Below are 19745 nucleotides of genomic sequence, written 5' to 3'. Positions count from 1 at the left end.
GCTTACAATATAACACACACTGTGATTACAAGAAATAATATTTTTCTTTTATAAAATACCAAAATCTTTGTGCAGTAATAACCAGCGATGCACCAAATCCAGTACTTCATGACAGATTCGGGCGAATATTGAACCATATCCGAATCTTAATTTGCAGATGGGAAACAGGACAGGAAATCCTGCTGAAAAAGGCTGAATCCCTTACCAAATCCTGGATTTGGTGCACCCCTAGAAACAACCATCTATTATCAGATCTATCCATGGGAAGGCCTACATGTTTCTAAATGATACTGCCAGAGTATCAGGAGATCTCCCAGTGGGCCCCAGCCCCCATCATTGTACAATTTCCAACAGCCATTTATTTTATAAACATAGGTCCAATATGAACAAGCAGTAACACTAAATTTTGCCAACCCAAATGTAACAGATTATATGACCAACAGTCATTTATGTACGTGAGACAACAACTGAGTATTTAAATTCTAATTCAATTAATTATTTTTTCAATCTCTTTTACCTGGCTTAGAAGTGCTGTTTCAGTTATATTGCCAGGCTCATTGAAAAGCTGCATAGTGTCCAGTAATTCTCTCACCACAGTTGATGATTTAATCATACTTGGAGATGATCTGCTTCTGTGTAAGGTAGGAACAGATCTAGAGCTGCTATTCCCTTTCGGTATTTTTACTTTAGGAGGTATTTTTGAGAAATCAGGTAGCTTGTAGTGAACCTGCCCTTGGCCATACTTGATATCGTAGGAAGAATGTCTTCTTTCTTGATATGTATCCTCTTGGGTTGCTAAATCGGTTTCAGTAGGTGGCAATTCTTTTAATTCCATACTTTCTGCACTTGGTCCAATATTTGTCTCTCCATCTATCTCCTGAAAGTCGGCATCAACTAAGTGTTCTTGATTACATATGTGTTCATCTTGGTTGTTAAATAGCTCTTTATTTTCTCTTTCCAAAAAACACTTTTCTTGATTTTCACTTTGCTCAGACTCAGAATTATCATTGTTATAGTCTAAAAGACTGATTTTACTGATCGCAGTTTCATCAATGCTTTCAGCTAATGAGAGTTCTGGGATAGTCTCATAGCCAATGAAATCCCACTGATTAAGCAGACTGTCTTCATTGAGATGGCGTCGCAGGACCTCTGGAATGACAGTGCTCTGGAACTCTAAGCTCTTGCTCTTCCCTTTACTAGACAAAAGCAGTTCTGAACCATCAAAAGTCCCACATGTCATGGTTTGTTCAGAAAAATTTGAATAATCTGTATTTTCTGAAGGAATGCGTAGTTCGTCTTCAGCACACTTCTCACAATCTGAAGCGTGAGCTTCTTCATATTCATCAAGAATCATTACATTTTGAAGACCACCAGCATCCTCACTAGAATTGTTAATGTCATCTTGGTTTACATTTGGAGTCAAATAGCATTCTAGGATCCCACCATAAGGCAGGTCTTCTTGTTCATCACTTGTTGTGTCGCTTTTCTTGCTATTACATGAGTCCTTCAGCTCAATGGAAAGATCACCTGGAAAAGTGCTGTGGTCACTTCCAGGCTGCTGTTTGTCGAGTTCATTAATAGAAGAAAAGCCACATCGGGAACCCTGCTAAATAGTAAAAGCATTTCAGTAAGGTAACATTAGTTAAATTACATTTCACAGCTGCTGTGTTCTGCCTGAACGCAGCAGCAGTCAAAGCTTCCCATGTGCCATTAGCTTTTAAAGTTATAGCTTGACAAGCTCCTGCAAATAAAATATTAACTGGCAGCAATAATTCTGTTCTATATGGTGTACAGAACCATAAAGTATAACTGACATGTTTCTATCAACCATTTTATTGTGAATACTGTATCTGTTATCTGCTACGGTGATGTGATCTCTTCCATGTTTAGATTACTGCTGTGTCAGTTACTGCTACATTATCCCCGCTATTTCCCTGACGCATCTTTACACCCATTATTAATATGCCCTGAATAATTTCTCCCTTCTCCTGCACAGTACAGGTATGGGATCCGTTATCCAGAAACCCATTATTCACGCTGAGGTTTTTGAAAAAGCCGACTGCTGCATAAATATGCTAGTGGTCTAAACTTTTTTTTAAAAACCGCACCAAAACCGCGGCGGTTCTCCGCATGTGTGTCCATAGCCTTAGGGCGGCAAAATATTAGGGACGGCATGCCGCACAGCCACTTTTTGGGGAGCACTGGGGACATGCAGCTCCCCAGTGCTTGAGCGCATGCATTTGTGCACTCGGGGAGGGGAGCGTTGTGTGGGCTATGGGTGCCCGCCCAGGAAATCCAGCCCTGGTAAACAGTGCATGGGGATGGACATCAGGTCCCCCATTCTGGTGAACAAACAAGATTTTGGGATGATGCAAGGCTTGCCTTAATTACTATAATTATGAATACCCAGACTGAAGGAACAAGATTCAAATAATTTATTTAGTGTAATTAAAGTTTTTTCACTTGACTAACATGATGAAATAGGATTTGGAATTTTTCAGGTGACAGGTCCTAAACAATTTAGAAAATTTTTTAGTGAACAAAGAAAGATCCGTTATCCAGCAAACCCCAGATCCTGAGCATTCTGGATAGCAGGTCCCATACCTGTATTGCATGTCTCCATCATGTTTTTCTCTTTTCCCTGATCACCCCCTTCCCACCCATATGTATATGACTTTTGCTCACAAACACGCATACACCAAGGTATCTTGAATAGTATATATATCTACTCCTCCAAAATGTGCATACTACTATGCATGCATAAAGGTTCTCTGTTACAATAATTTGATGTTCACTGTGGTTATGGGAGCTATGGATAGCAGTGTATGCAGCACATGCCTGGCCTCAAGTCTATTGATACATTTCAATCTGTGTATGGGATATGTTCCATGTACCATAGTCTTTATTCATTTTTAAATACATGTGCCACCCATCAGAATTCTGTTAGCACATATAAAACATTCCTTAGAATGAGGCTTAAAGGAGAACTATAAGTTAATGAAAGAAGTAAGGAAGAAATATTGTACATTTTGGGACAGATTTAATAATGTTTGAGTTGTTTTTTCCACAAATATTCGAGTTGTAAATTTTGATCAAAACTCACATTTTCAGGTTAAATAAAAAAAAATAGAATGATTCAAGTGATTCAAGTTTATTTTTTAAGAAAATTAGATTCATTCGAGTTCGGATTGCGGGACTCTAACTTGCAGAATCAATGTTTTTGACATTCTAGTTTTTCTTTGTTAAATAGGATACCATTCGCGTTTCGACTTCATTCGAGGTAAAAAAAAAAACTCTAACACTTGACCTTTGATAAATAACACCCTGGGAGGCCCATTTATCAAGGGTTGAATTTTGAATTCATGTGACTTTTTTTTAACTCGAATATACTCGAAATTCGATTGGGAGATTATTTGCTAAAAAAATTTAATACCTAAAACTCAAACGAATATTACCGACACAACTAAACTCAAATTGAGTTTTTTCTCTGAAAAAAACTCGATTGTCAGAAAGGCTACTAACATCTTCAAATCAGTCACTGCACCCCTGCCATTGGGCTTCTGTACCAGCCCATGGCAACCACAGCCCTTTAGCAGTAAAGATCTGTGTCTCCAAAGATGACCCGGAAGTTCCCCATCTTCTTTTCTGCTTATTCACTGCACATGCTCTGTGCTGCTGTCACTTACTAAGCTTAGGGACTGACACACAATATACTGAATATATATAATATAAATGTCACAAAATAAGGCTGATTAGTGAATAATTCAGGTTATTTGTTAATGGCAGCTCAGAAACCAGCACAATTAGCATCAGAATTTAAAGGGCATGTAAAGGCAAAAAAATAAAATCCCATTTTTTACTTTCTTTAATGAAAAAGAAACCTATCTCCAATATACTTTAATTAAAAAAAGTGTACAGTTTTTATAAGAAACCTGACTGTATGCAGTGAAATTCTCCCTTCATTTGCTGATGTGGATAGGAATTGTCAGATGGTCCCTAACTGCTGAGCAGGGAAACAATCATACTTATGAACAGCAGGGGGAGCCCTTACTTACCAGCCATGCAGAACTCAAGCAGCTTTGTTTATGACGATCCCTAAGCAGCCCAGACCATACTGAGCATGTGCACAGTCTTGGTCTTGCAAAGATGTTTAACAAAGTTACAAGATGGTGACCCAATGTAGCCAACTTTGAAAGCATAAATTATTTGTTTGATTAGGCTTGTGGTGCAGTACGTTCATGTTTATATTTAGTATACAAAATACAGCATTTCTAGCCATATTCTATTTTAAACTTTACATGCCCTTTAATAATCAGCCCTGTCGCATCAGCTTATATGACCTTGACAACCCCTAAGCTTAGCTTCTCATAGGCTGCCCAGAGCACATTGAGCATGGGCATGACATAAAGTAGACACTCATAACAAAACGACACAAGACAAGATGGAAAACTCCTGTGACAACTGTGAAAGCTTGAATCATTATATCTATAGAGATGTTGAACCTTTAGGCTGGTTCAATAAGTTCAGTAAAATCAAATATGGCATTTCTAACCGTATTAATTTTTAGGGTTTAGTTCTGCTTTAATGATGGACAAGGATGCCAAATACAGCTGCTTTCTCAGTAATTAATGAACATCTCCAATAGCCAGTCATGCAATGGGTATCACTTTCAGACTTGATCTTCACTAATGGGAATGCATGTCTACACATGTTTTGTGCTGAATATGCAGTAGAATTTACTCTTTTTTTTTTTTACAATATTTTTGGTAAAACGTACCTGGCTCAGAAGTGTAGAGGTGTGGCCTAGAGGTTCTAAGGCCCTACCTGTTTCTTTTATATTCCCAGGCTCATTGGAAGACTGCATGGAATCCAATAGTTCTCCCACCACAGCAGACAAACCAATCATACTTGGAGATGATCTACTTCTGTGTAAGGTAGGGACAGATCTACAGCTGTCCGTTCCTTTGGGTATTTTTATCCTAGGAGGTATTTTTGAGAAATCTGGCAGCCTGTAGTGAACCTGCCCTTGGCCATACTTGATATCGTGGAAAGAATGTCTTCTTTCTTGATATCTGTACCTTTTGTTTGTTATGTCAGTTTCAGTAGGCTGTAATTCTTTTATTGAAATACTTTCTGCACTTGGTCCGAGATTTATCTCTCCATTTGGCTCCTGAATGGAAGCATCAACAGAAAGTTCGACAGATTTGGGTTCATGGGTGTCCTTAAATGACTTTATATTGTCTCTTTCCAAATAATATTTTTCTTGGTCTTCATTTTGCTCTGACTGATGATTATCTGTGTCATAGTCTGAAAAACTGATATTACTGATCAGAGCTCCATTAATGCTTTCACCTAATGATAGTTCTGGGATAGTCTCAAAGTCAATGAAATCACACTGATTAATCAGACTGTCTTCATTAAAATGATGAAGCAGGACATCAGGAATGACAGTGCTCTGGGACTCTAAGCTCTTGCTGATACCTTTGCTAGACAGAAGCAGTTCTGAACCATCAAAAGATCCACATGTAATGGTTTGTTCAGAAAAATTAGAAGCATCAACATTTTCAGAAGGAACACATTCAGCATCTTTTGGAGAGTGATCTTCTTTATCTTCCTCAAGATTAATTGCATTTTGATGACCACCAGTATCCTCACCAGAATTGCTAATGTCATCTTGGTTTACATTTGGAGTCAAATAGCATTCAAGGATCCCATCGTAAGGAAGGTCTTCTTGTTCATCCCCAGTTGTATCGCTTTCCTCCATGACTTAATTAGGTGATTGGATAGTTTGCCTGCGCAGGGCTGTGGTCACTTGCAGAAAGTTTCATGCAGAGTTCCCGAATGGTAGCTCAGGAACATGGGGAGCCCTGCTAAAGAGTAAAAGCTTTTTAGCAAAGTTGATCACATGACAATAGGAATCGACATTATTTTTACTACTTAGCTTAGGGTAATTCCTTTTGCAAAATTAAGTAGTTCTAAGATTTTTTTTTTCTTATATGCCCCATAGTCTCCTCATTATTGTTATTAATTTTATTTATATGTTCTTAGCCAGACAGTGGTAATGCCAAGTGATAATATTAGCATGATATAAAACTATTCCTATTTATAGACTCCATTACCTCTAGAGCTATACAACACTTTAGACTCTTTCCTCCACTTCCTCACACTTGAACAATTTCCTATTTGAATGGCACCTTGGGTTTGCAGTCTTCCTGTACTATTTTGTATTTCCATATAAGCAGAGTTTTAAATTATATGACTGCAGCAATTGGTGCAATTTTTACAAATTTTAAAACACACAATGCAGCTACAGTGATTAGCATACACAATTGTTTTTTTAATTCATTTAGGTTACATTTCAATTTAAAATCACTTAGGGGCACATTTACTAAGGGTCGAATATCGAGGGTTGATAAACCCTCAAATTCGACCCTCGAATTTAAATCCTTCGAATTCGAATGTTTTAAGCGATCGATCGAAGGATTTTTCTTAGATCAAAAAAAGCTTAGAAAATTGATGGGGAAGGTCCCCATAGGCTAACATTGTACCTCGGTAGGTTTAAACTACCAAGGTATGTAGTTGAAGTTTTTTTAAAGAGACAGTACTTTGACTATCGAATGGTCGAATAGTCGAACAATTTTTAGTTTGAATCGAAGTCGAAGGTCATAGTAGCCTATTCGATGGTTGAAGTACCCAAAAAAATACTTTGAAATTCAAAGTTTTTTCATTCAAATCCTTCACTCGAGCTTAGTAAATGTGACCCCAAATGTGATCAAATAAGTGTAGTCTGTTCAAAATATAGTTAAAAAGCAGGGGAACGCAGAAGCTACTAACCCTGAAGGAGGTGCTAATGCCAAGGTTCCCACTGCGGGCTGCATCAATAGGTGCAGCAGATTTGCACCTAAAGAATCAATCACAAACATAATTTTAACAGCAAATGCTGGAAATGACTCAATTCCCACTTCAGCAATGTTAAGCATATTGTCGGACACAGGAAAAAAACCTGGTGGCCCAGAAATTATCCCAGAACGGTCGCACAGGAGCGCAGCAGCTTTGCACAGGTGCACAGAGGGAAGCCAGAAAGGGGCCCCGGTGATTGCCTGGAGGGCCCTTCATGTGTCAGTCCCGGTGGGCTCCCATTGCTCCAGTCTGACCCTTTAAGCATATTTGTGTCCAATTTATAAAAACACATCACTGGAAGAAACACTGCATTGTGGGTACAAAATGTGCCAAACTGTGTCATTGCACACTGCACTTGCATTTTTTTAAAATTTAAAATCACGGCATGTAAAATTGAGGTTTCACTGAAGTGCAACATAATTTATGGTCCATTATATATCACTTTGCTTTTATCTTCTATAATAATGTCAGTATATTCACAACAATAAGAAGAAACATAATTTTCCCTGCTCATGGAAGGGCAGGCAGGTACTTCTGCACTTTATTGTATTATATGGCCCCCAATGGACTCCCAAGGCTTGTTCAACAGAAAGAAGCCGGCACAACAAATTTACAACTTAGCCTAACCACTTCCCATAGACATGAACCTTCAATATATACCTTCAATATGGGACAGCACTAATCCATTTCTTTAAATTAAAAATTCCTTTATTGCATTATTGTCCAGGCATTACAACAAGACTTGTTGTCTACGTGTATATCACATAAGTGTGGAACATTAATTATTGACCCAAACAGAAAAAGGTAGACAGCACTGACATCTACTTTTTAAAATGACCATTAGAGTCAGTAACACCATACAGTGAAAATATTTTATTTATGTACTGATTATGTACTGATAGCGCATGCATTTTGACCACCGCTGTCATGTATTTCCCTTTCATGTCTATGGGAAGGGCTGACAGGAGGATGGGACTTTTAGCTGCTGCTGGTCTTTACACTGGAGCACAGCAGGAGTGAAAATGTTCCACATGAAAAAAGTATTAGGGCATCACATAAAATGATTTATAGTATTTTGCCACAAGATTGATTTGCAGCACAGTAGGCTGGTGACAAAGATATCAGTATGGGCCTTCATTCATTTCAGTGCCAATGACCTGGACCCATGGGTGCACTTGCGCTCAGGCAATTATCTCTCATAGAGAGCTTAACTTATTGTAATAATAATAATAATAACTATAATTGAATAGCTTTCATTAAAATAAAACAAACACAGGGAGTGATCTCTTACCAGTTATCTGCAGTGTCGTTCTATTCTGCTTCTGTTACCTGGCCACAGAACTAGTGCCTAGTTGCTTATACAATGAGTGCATCAGGTTACATGTATTGTAAAACTAACTGCAGGCCCCATGTAAAATGACTTGGTGCACTTCTCTGCCTGTAACCATACACCTTGTCATTTACATTCCCCTCAGCCCTGTTATTTCATTTATTGCCAGGACGCTGTAACACAGCAACCAGCTTTGGCTCAGCGGGGGCATTCTATTATTTGTGTACAGTTGGCTGTCATGTATGGGGGCTGAAAGAAAAGCTGCTGTGTAAAGCCACATCTCCCTCGGAGGCAAAGGAAGGTGCCTGGGCTGTGCTTGGTATTTAATACGTAACAATGCAAGTGATTACAAATGTAGACAATACAAAAGGCATTACAACAAAAGCTGGACGTTACTTTCAGCTGTTGTTGAACTACAAATCTAAAATCCCCACTGCCAGCATATGTAATTCATCGTCAACTAAAGAGCCACATGTTGCACAGTCTTAGTACAGGTATTGGACCTGTAATCCAGAAGCTCGGGACTCTGGGTTTTCCAGATAAAGGGTCTTCCCGTAATTAGGAACTTCATACTCTAATTCTGCTAAAAATTATTTAAATATTAAAGAAAACCAATAGGATTCTCTTCCTACCAATAAGAATTAATGATATCTGAGTTGGGATTAAAAGAACAGTAACATCAAAAAATAAGTGTTTTAAAGTAATAAAATAGAATGCAGTGTTGTCCTGCACTGGAAAAACTGCTGGGTTTGCTTCAGAAACACTACTATTGTTTATATAAACATGCTTCTGTGTAGCAATGTGGGTAGCCATTCAAAGGAGAAAAGGCTCAAGTTACACAGCAGATAGCAGATAAGATGTGTAGAATAGTGATGTGCGGGTCGGGTAAAACCACATTTGAAGGTGGAGGGCGGGGAGGGCAGGAGAAGAGCTCAACCCGCACCAGCCCGCCACCCATGAAGAGGAGTGCGAGGTCAGCCCGCACATCACTACTTTAGAATATAATTGTGTTACCTGTTATCTATTATTTAACCTGTGCCATATAGCCTTTTTAAAATTTTCCGCCATTGTAAACAGCAGCTTGTTTATATGAACTATAGTAGTGTTTCTGAAGCAAACAGATACGTTTTACCAGTGCAGGGCAACAGTACGTGATATTTTCATTACTTTAAAACACTTTCATTTTTTGGTGTTACTATTCAGATATCATTAATTCTTATTGGTAGGAAGGCAATCCTATTGGTTTTCTTTAATATTTAAATATTTTTTAGCTGACTTAAGGTATAAAGTTACAAATTACAGGAAGACCCTTTATCCGGAAAACCCCAGGTCCCGAGCTTCTGGATAACAGGCCCCATACCTCTATTAAGACTGTGCAACAAGGTACTGCTTTGTTATTACAAAGAAAAATGTTTTACATTTTTTAATTATTTAATCAAAATGGACAAACTTCACATAATTCTGAGCTTTCTGGATAATGGGTTTCTAGATAATGGATCCTATACCTGTACAGAAAAATAATACCTAACATGCGACATTAAAGTTAGGGATTTATCATATTAATGTTTGGTAGGATGTAGCCATTGATATGCTGAGACAATTTGTAATTGGTTTACATTTTTTGTAGTTTTTGAATTATTTAGCTATTTGTGCAGTAGCTCTTCAATCTGGAATTTTAGCAGCTATATGGTTGCTATGATCTAGTTTATCCTAGCAACCAAACAGTAGTTTGAATAAGAGGCGATTGTATGAATAGGAGAGGGCTTGAATAGAAAGATACAGAGTACAAAGTATCAGTAACAATAACATTTTAGCCTCACATGCTTTTTTGGCTGCTAGGGTCAGTGATCCCTATCTGGCAATTTTTCATCAATGTGCAGGGAAGGGAAGAGAGCAAAACACATGCAGGATTAGCAATTATTATGCAAAAATTAAAGAGACATATAGAATAGATTGTGATATTTCTTTAACATTGTTTATGTACATTGCTTTTTTATTTTTAAATCAGTAGTAAAAGATTTTGGGAAATAAATTCAGGCCACTTTTCCCTATAGTACGGTATTGAATTTGAAAATCACAACATGCATGGCATCATTCCTCTCTTGTATTTCCATTTACATGATTTTTTGTAACACTCCAGTGTAAAAGTGTGTATGTATAGGAAGCTGCACAATAAGGACTGCACACAAGCATAATTATATTACTGTGTCTTTCTTGGGCACTGGCATGTAGATGTGACAGGGTCATTATCATTACTATTAGTGTTTTATTTATAGAGTGCTCCCAAATTTACACAACACCTCAAACCAATAACACTTTGTGTTATCAAATAAACAATTGGAACATGGCACTTGTTTAAATACAATGTGACCATGAATAATAATGAGACAAAGATGTTTATACAGTATTTCTTCTGGACTTGTTTATCACATGACCAGTACCCAAAGCAGAGGGTCTATATTGACTCCTGACCCTTACCCATTAGCCAAGACATAGGAGCTCACCTGAATACAGTTGTTGTTCTATAGCACAAGTCGGTTATCCAGGCTGTCCCATCCTTCACTGTCTGCAGGGGGCTTCTGGTTTTGATCAGTAAGCAGTGGAATAGGTCGAGTTTGCTATTGGAGGGCTGTATATGGCCCACTATGGTCTTGTTCATGAGCTTCAACGATATATAACTATTATTTTATTACTATCTGATCCCTAAATATATGGTAAAATGGAAAATCAGCTATATACACAGAAGTCTGACAGCATTGCAGCATGTCTTAAAAATATAACAAGTACCACAAAATTATCTGTGCAATTACAGAAGATTGCATATGCCAAGAAAGCATAACAAAAAGTATGATATGAGACTGATATATTTTAATGCACAATCAAATACACTAGAGGGCTTATTCATGAACATACATGCTAAATAACACAAGTGCAGTTGTCAAATGCAATAAAGCAACCAGATCTTTCATCTTCCAACTTGTAGTAGACCATTCAGAGTTGATTGGCTGCAACTGGTAACCACACATGTGCAATCCAGCACCTATGTTTGTAAATGAGCCCCTAGAAGTCTGATGATTTCAAAATAACAAATAGAAAGACATACAGAATAAATAGGCTTCATCCATCTCCTGCACTTCCTTTTGCACAGTCAAAAGAAAACTAAAGATGAAAAGCCTTTTTTTCCAAGCAATGTGTCTGAGCTTGGTACCTGTCTATTTAAAGTATTGCTGGGTTCTCCTGAGTGATGAGTTGTTTCTTTTTAGATAAATGAATACGATTTGAAAAGGGAGATTTGCAAGATGAAAGAACAGCATTAGCTGTAAAGATAAATATTTTCAATTCCTTTCTGCAGCTCTAAAAATAATGTCAGACGCCATATAACTGTTTAGAAATGCATTCATTCATAAAAGCACAAGAGGGTGGCTTTTGTCCTACGCCCCTAAATCTTTTTGTTTGAACATTAGCAATAAGAGGTTCCCAGATGCTTGCATACTGAATGGTAAGTAGCTTATCACATATTTTTTCTGGCTTTAGGGCTTATAGCCCAAGGGTTAAAGAGGACATCCACAGTATTTATTTTGCCATTTTGCTGCTGTCAAATACGTTTCAGATCTAGAGATAGTTATAGCTCAAGCTTTATACAGACTGACACCCGAACTCTGTAATATCAGTAAACTTTATTTTATTATGGCGTAAATCACAGTAGCTTTTAAATGTGAATTCCCTTGGTGTGGGCAGTATAGCAATAGTACTGTTTCCCTAAACTGGAGTCAGGGTCAGACCGGCTGACCAGCTGTTGCGCTGCAGCATTTTACACATATGTGCGAAAACTTTTTCGTACATGCATGCATTACTGCGTTTTTCACATGTGCGCATTGCTGTTTTTTCACACATGCCCACAGTGGGAGTTTAGAGGTCGGGAAGGGGCCCATGGGGACTGCCAAGAGGGCCCTTCATTTTGCAGCCACAGTGGGCCCCCAAGGCTCCAGTCCAATCATGACTGGAGTGCAGGCTTTATTACATTAACCAGTCTTCTTTCTATCAGTTATGACTTATTAGCCTTACATATTCCTTTCTGTTATAGACAACTATATGTAGCCAACTAGCCATCAATTGCTTGTTAGTAGCAGGTCCAAGCACAGTCTATTGGCACCTATGAGGCAATATCAAGCAGTGTTTGACTTTCATGGATTAGCAGACAGTGGTGGTTTTAAAAGGCTTTATTTCCCCAACAGATCACCTAGTAAGGGAATGGTCCAGGATATTTGCACCTGGGCCCACCCAGTTACAGGGTGAGCAGTGGCTACAGTTAGCCCGATTAAATTAAATAGACAGAACTGGGGAAAATTGGCGCAACCATTTTTTTGTTGTATGGTTCATGATATTTCTGTGCCTAGGCTTTGGTGCTCCACATGCTGCGCTGCTCGATAACAGCTCACAAAATAGGAGGCAGGAGGACCTTCAGGTTGGAAATGGGGCAGACAGCAGTTTTACCACAGGTAGAAAACAAATAAGAATGCAGTTTTGGAGAATATTGGTGACTGGATGGGGGACTCCCCAGGTATTAAAGAAATAGGAATGCAGTTTTGCAGAATATTGGTGACTGGCAAGAGGATTACAAGTCTGTGTCACTGGCTGGAGGACCTTCAGTTGGGAAATGGGGGTCAGACAGCAGTTTTACTAAATCCGGTTACTGGTGTGGGGGAGGGGCAGGTGGAAAATGGGTCAGAAATCAGGTTTGCTGAAATCTGGGTGACTGATGGGGGGTTTCTTGGTGGAGAAAATTGGCCAGAAAATAGGTCTGCACTTATGGTTGCCACCTGGCAGGTAAAAATTATGGTTGATCCCAATGTTATTAATTGGGAAAAAAAAAATATATAGGAAGGCCGGTATCTTTTTCCAGAAAAGGTGGCAACCCTATCTGCACTGCAGAACATATGTGATTATCTGGAGGACCCCAATGGGAAAAATGTCTCTGAAGAGCATATTTGCATATATCTGGGTGAGTGGCTGGAAACGGTGAGAAAACAGTTTAGCAGAATCTGGGTAACTGGCGCCCAAACATGAAGTTGTGCTACTGACAAGGAATTCAGAGAAGCTGCTGGTTTGAAAAATGCTTCTAAAAGTTGCTAGGCAACCAAATAACTTCATCTGAGCATGTGCGAGATTTCAGAGCTGACGTTGCTGGAAAGATGTCTGTAGCAGACAGCGCTGCATTCAAAGAGTCAGTCACACATAGCACAGAAGTGGAGACATTGTGCTCACAGTTTCGGAAATTGGATTTCTAGAGGTTTAGCGTAACATAACGATTTTATTTAGAGGATCATTTTACTGATCTTGTAAGCAGATCACGAGGGAGTCAGATTTACAGGTGGATAAAAGAGAGAGGGCAGATTATCGCTAAAATGCCACTTCAGAGTATGAAAAGTAAACTTTTTTTGTGCAGCTTTCAGAATTACTTTTTTTGGGGGGGGATGAATCAGGATTATAAACAGAGGAATGTCAGCCTGAGGGAGCCACATTTCATGTTTTTATTCAGGAAATCTAATGTGGCAATTAGGGGACTAGACAAAACGGAATTTCTAATGCACCATAGACATTTTTTTTATCTATTCAGTTTTATTTTTACAATAAACTCGCTTTCCTTTTGTGTCAGATTGGGCGGGGAGTCTGTGTACTTCCATGGAAAACATCCTTTATTCAAACTCCGAGCAGGGTCAAAAAGCTGAGGTACTTCAGGTTAAATACCAGGGTCAGAGTGCTGGCGGGGACCATTGCACTATTGTGGGTAATTAGGGCGGCCATTGGCTTTCCTTTTTGTTCCCTGCCACAAGTAGATGCTGTGAGCAGATAAAGATGCTAGACGGCTGCCGTCCACACCCTGCAAACACAAAAGTGGCACAAGGAGGAGTCTAACTGGGAGCAGGGTGAATGTAGGCAGCGCGCAAGTCGGTCAGTCACCAGGAAAAACACAAGGACCTTTTCCCCCAAAGCAAGAGCTACAGAAATAATGAAAATACAGGACTGTCCGCAGCTTGCCGTGCCACCACCCAACACAGATCACGATTTATTCCACTAACGCGGTTCCTATCGCTTATATACAGGTAATGTGACGTCACTGCCACGGTGTCGCGAGATGAGAATTGTGGCGTGCCGATTAGCTACCCGGGAGGAGCCAAGGAACTAGACGTTAACGGCTCTGCGGGACTTTTAAACAGCGATTCGGGACTGTGAACTGTGTTCACTAAATCGGGACTGTTAGGCGCTCTGCAGGTTGGCTGGGCATGCTGGGAGCTGTAGTAGAACGAGCTGTCGTTCTCTGTGTCCGTAGTTTCTTCAGCTTCGTCCTTGGGACTGAATCACTCAGCGAGAACCTGTGGCTGTAACTCGATTCCACCTGGAGCCTAGGTTAGTCCTCCGCACTGCTGCTGCTGCTGCTGCATCTCTATAGTATCATGGACAGCAGGGATCCCCATCCTTTAGAACCTGTCAGCAACATTCAGCAGTAAAAGGAGTTGGGGAGCAAAAATGCTAGTGCATGAAAAATGTTCCTGGGGTGCTAAATAAGGGCTGTGATTGGCCATTTGGCAGCCCCTATGTGGATTGGCAACCTACATTGAGGTTCTTTTTGGCAGTGCACTTGGCTTTTATACAACCAAAACTTGTCTCCAAGCCTGGAATTCAGAGATAAGCACCTGCTTTGAGGCCACTGGGAGCAACATCCAAGAGATTGGAGAGCAACAAGTTGCTTACGAGCTACTGGTTGGGGATCACTGATGCATAGGATCATGCATAGGATCATGCATAGGATCATGCATAGGATCATGCATAGGATCATGGCATTGCAACTGCTTTGTACTCTGTAACCAGTTTGTGACTTGTTCCGCTACTCTCAGCCTTGAATAATGCTCCGTGTGCGCTGACTGCTCTTCTACTTGTATGTGTGGGCTGTAGTCCATATACTGTACATCAAAGGGGCACAACTGAAGGGCTTGGATGACATTGTAGTAAAGACACCTTTTGCGATTTCATTATTTCTTGCCTTTGAACTAGGGATGCACCGAATCCAGTATTCGGTTCGGGATTTGTCCTTTTTCAGCAGGATTCAGCCGAATCCTTCTGCGCGGCCGAACCAAATCCTTATTTGCATATGAAAATTAGGGACGGGGAGGGAAATTGCATGACTTTTTGTCAGAAAACAAGGGAGTAAAAAATGTTTTCCCCTTCCCACCCGGTTCGGTATTTGGCCGAATCTTTTGTGAAGGATTCTGGGGTTCGGCCGAATCCAAAAAAGTGGATTCGGTGCGTCCCTACTTTGAATCATAGAGGTGTTGTTCATGTTTACCTTTAAAATAACTTAGCAGTGATCTCCAACCAGTATCTCGCAAACAACATGTTGCTCTCCAATGCCTTGGATGTTGCTCCCAGTGGCCTCAAAGCAGATGCCTAGTTTGAATTTCTTTTTGCATACTTGTGTTGCTCCCCAACTCTTTTTATTTTTGAATGTGGCTCACTGGTAAAAAAAAAAAAAAAAGTTGTGGACCCCTGATGTAAAAGCGTGATATTCAGAGACAATTTGCAATTTGTTTTTATTTGTGTTTTTTAAATAATTAAGCTTTTTTTATTCAGCAGCTCTCCAATTTGCAATGTCAGCTATTTTGTTGCTAGGGTCTAAATTCCCCTAGCAGCCTTGCATCGGTTTGAGTAAGTGACTGGAATATGAATAAGAGAGGCCTGAATAGAAAAATGAGTAATAAAAGTAGCAATAATGATAAATGTGTACCTTTGTAGAGCGTTTGAGGCAGGGAATCCCTCTTGAAGGCTGGAAACTGAAGATGGCTATTGATTTAAAACTATAAAAAAAAATAAAGGGCAATTGAAAAGTTGCTTAGAATTAGCTATTCTATAACATACTGAAAATTAACTTAAATGGGTGGTTCACAGTTGAACTAGTTTTTAATATGTTCTAGAATGACCAATCCTAGGTAACTTTTCAATTGGTCTTCATTATTTATTTTGGATAGTTTTCTTAATATTTGCTCTCTTTCTTCTGATCCTTTCCAGTTTTTGACCCCATCTAAAAACAAATGCTCTGTTAGGCTTCAAATGTATTGTTATTGCTACTTTTGATTGCTCCTCTTTTTATTCAGGCCTCTCCTATTCATATTGCAGTGCATGGTTGCTGAGTTAAGTTGCATCCTAGCAACCAGTTTGCCAAAATTGCAAAATGGGGAGCTGCTGAATAACAAGTAGTAAATAACTGAAAAACCACAAATAAAAAATGAAAACCAATTGCAAATTATCTCAGAATATCACTCTCTACATCATACTTAACTGTGAAAGGTGAACGACCCTTTTAAAGGGAATGTCAACCAATACAATTATGTTTTGCCTAGTAAAAGAAAACATAAATCTAGTTGAAATTTTAATATACATTCATTACAAATTTTCTATGTTTTTTAAGTTATTTGTATATATTGCTATTGAAAGCAGTGTTTGTCTGTCCCTTTCTATTCTCTGCTCTGATGGCTCAGACTGTTGATACAATGTAAGACAAGGCAACTGATTAACAGACCTGAATCGGCTGGGGAACCAATACTTTTGCAACATTGTTTAAAAAGTAACAATCAGGGGTTAAGCAAATGCTGCTTTCAATAGCAATTGTTTTAAGTGCTTTTAAAGTACTTAAAAGGTTTAATACACGTATATTGGAAAATTGCTTAGAATTATGCTTTCTTTTATTAGGCAAATTATTTTGGGGTTGACTTGCCTTTTAAAGGTGATCCTCCCCTTTAATAATAGCTGTATATAATGTTTGTTGTATAGGCATGATACAGTGATGATATTTGCATCCTTGTCAAGTCTGAACCTTAATGACTTTTTTAAGGCTTCTTCATTTTCTGTTCATCATCAAAACATTTCGCAGTACATTCTGTGTATGTTTTTTATATTTAGGTGAGGGGGGTTCCGTGCACATTGGTGTTTCAGCTAAAATCTTCATTTTACCTTTCACCTCTAACTTTTCATTATCCATTTAATGTAAATATTTTACAGGGGTGAATTTTGTAGTTAAACTTATTTGGAAAAGGTTATAGACCATAACTTATATCTTTGTTTATATCTTTCATCAGTGTGGCTTTCCTAAATTCTGAAACCAGGAGCACTGTAAAACCAAGGCACCCCCCCCCCAAGGTACTTATCTTATATGTCTGATTGTGTTTGTGAAATCTGTCTCATAATTCTGCAGCTATGAGTACAATAAGGCATTGCAAATAATTGTGTGAAAAGAACTAGAACCTTATTGTCTTGTTCCCCCTATTTGGTTTCATGCATGCGCCTTTTCAAAGGTGATCATAGGAGCCTTGTTGTTAAAACATTAAGGTAAGGGCACATCTGGCGATTCAGGAAGATTTAAGGTGGCTATACATGGATAGATCCGCTCGTTTGGCGATGTCGCCAAACGAGCGGATCTCCCTCCGATATGCCCACCTTGAGGTGGGCAATATCGGGCAGATCCGATTGTGGGCCCTAGGGCCCAACGATTGGATCCTAGCATTCGGTAAACGGGCGGTCGGATCGCGGGACCGCATCAACGAACAGATGCGGCCGCGATCCGACGGGATTTTCTGTCCCATCCGATCGAGATCTGGCCCACTTTCGGCCAGATCTCGATCGGGGAAGCCCGTCGGGGACCCCCATACATGGGCCAATAAGCTGCCGACACAGTCTGTCGGCAGCTTTTATCGGCCCGTGTATGGCCACCTTTAGTCTAATGGCCTCTTCTTTGGAATGACTAATCTCCCCGAACGGCTTCCCCCTGTCTTCCGTCGGCAATAATGAAAAATCACCTGCGACATGGCACACGAGACGTAAAGCACTGCGTGTGCCATGCCGCAGGCGATTTTTCATTATTACCGGGGGAAGCCGTTCGGGGAGATTAGTCGTCCCAAAGAAGAGGCGATTAGTCGCCAGGTGTGCCCTTACCCTAAGGGTCTGGCCACACGAGCATATTTGCGGAGATTAATCGCCCCAGCGATAAATCGCCTCTTCTTCAGGAGGAGATATATCGATGGGGCGACTAATCTCCCTGAATCTGCTTGTGTGGCCAGACCCTTAGTGAAATGAACCCGTTAAGTGTTGAGAAAAGGTTAATGAACCCAAAACAATGGTGTCTAATGTAGTTCAGAGCCGTTTATAAACAAGTCGCACTGGTATCTTGTGTGCAGCAAACAAACTGAAACCAAAAGTTGCCTCAAATGTGACAAATGGCAAAGGTCTGTCAATTGGCTTAGGCTAGCCAGCTATGTTTTCCCAACAGCAAGTGGTTGGAAGAGACGCAAATTTTAGCACCCACAGCTCCATTGTCTTTATTTGACATCCCAGCAGCTTTATTCCTCTTTCAGTCAGCATTAGGATCTCAGCGAGTCTCTGCCTCTTCTCTGCCACAGTCCCTAACAGGTAAGACCAGCACATTTGCTGTGCCTCTTTTGGGTCAGAATTTGGGGACAAGTTAATCTGTGTGTATTTTATATCTAAATATATGCTAGTTAAACATACTAGAAAGGTAGCTCCTTTCAATCACTTGGAGAGAAGCAATATACAATATATGTATGTTTGTGAAAGTATGCAAACTCATGCATTCTATGCTGATCAGTATCTTGCATCTATTTTATCCCACCAAATTACTATGCAGAAAGTCGATTTATCAGTTTATACATTTCAATAGGGTTTACTCATGTCTTGGATTTTGCATCAAGGATAATGGGCAACATTTGCTACAGTTCAGCAAATCCTGCAATAAATCCAATAATTGCTAATATTATTCATTTCAATCAAGGCGTCACATTTTTTTTTAATATTAAATTGAATACATGGTTCAGAAAGGTCCTTCTACAGCAAAGTAGATTTGTCTGAAGCTTTTCTAACCACCATGTTTTAGAGTATGTCTTTACTGAAAAAAGAAAATTGTATTTGTTTTTTTGAGTGCAAAACTCATTACAGTCTCTCTTCTTTCAAGTCATCTCTAAAACGAAGTGTCAATTTAGTTGGTGCCCATAACAAAAACAACAATAATAATAATTATAACTCCAATCTTTCCATTAGCATTGGCTTCCATGACCCATTACAATTCAAGAGTACTCACTCTTTTTAACCACTTTACCCTGGCTGAACTCATAATTATATTCTTATGCTGCTTCACACAATATGTTGTCTCTGTAATTTTCTTCTGGTCTCTCTTTTTCAGCTAGCCTCTAACATTCTTAGTGTTCTCCCCAGGGCTGTTAACCAGGCACTCCACCCTGCAATTTTTGAAAGCTGCAGGGCTCTGGCTGTAAGCACTGTGTCTTAATGTTGCAACCTTACCTAGCACAATAGATTTTTTTTTTTACAGTAGCTGGCAGGACTGTAAGCTTCTGCAAATACAGCGTGCCCTGGAACTGACTTGCATGCAATCGCCTTTCTCTGTTTTTACAGAAGCGTGTATTCCTATTGGCTTCTGTAAAAAGTTTTGTGT

General features: G+C 39.5%; 2 protein-coding genes across 14 annotated transcripts in view; one reads left to right on the top strand and one right to left on the bottom strand.

Moving 5' to 3' along the window:
* The window catches only part of LOC108714444, a 31986-nt gene extending 18691 nt beyond the window's left edge, over positions 1–13295 (bottom strand). For 3 of the 6 annotated variants that reach the window (XM_018258687.2, XM_041590615.1, XM_041590616.1), the window contains exons 1-3: positions 10735–13295; positions 4778–5867; positions 518–1606 (exon numbers count right to left, since the gene is read on the bottom strand). In XM_018258687.2, the coding sequence (XP_018114176.1) occupies positions 518–1606; positions 4778–5764 (2076 nt within the window). In that variant the 5' untranslated portion in view covers positions 5765–5867; positions 10735–13295. Of the gene's footprint in view, positions 1–517; positions 1607–4777; positions 5871–8191; positions 8725–10734 lie in introns of those variants that run through there. The other 3 variants (XM_018258686.2, XM_041590614.1, XM_018258685.2) reach the window with 3 other exon arrangements.
* Positions 13296–14385: 1090 nt separating this feature from the next.
* The window catches only part of gpsm2.L (G-protein signaling modulator 2 L homeolog), a 35425-nt gene continuing 30065 nt past the window's right edge, over positions 14386–19745 (top strand). For 2 of the 8 annotated variants that reach the window (XM_018258698.2, XM_018258694.2), the window contains exons 1-2: positions 14386–14638; positions 17362–17422. The gene's annotated coding sequence lies outside the window, so the exon portion shown is untranslated. Of the gene's footprint in view, positions 14639–17361; positions 17423–18633; positions 18689–19745 lie in introns of all 8 variants that reach the window. The other 6 variants (XM_018258695.2, XM_018258703.2, XM_018258702.2 and 3 more) reach the window with 6 other exon arrangements.

The sequence above is a fragment of the Xenopus laevis genome, chromosome 4L (genome assembly GCF_017654675.1).
Source record: "Xenopus laevis strain J_2021 chromosome 4L, Xenopus_laevis_v10.1, whole genome shotgun sequence".
Taxonomy (NCBI): Eukaryota; Metazoa; Chordata; class Amphibia; order Anura; family Pipidae; genus Xenopus; species Xenopus laevis.
The sequence above is the reverse complement of the archived record's forward strand: the minus strand, read 5'-3'. Positions and strand labels throughout refer to the sequence as shown.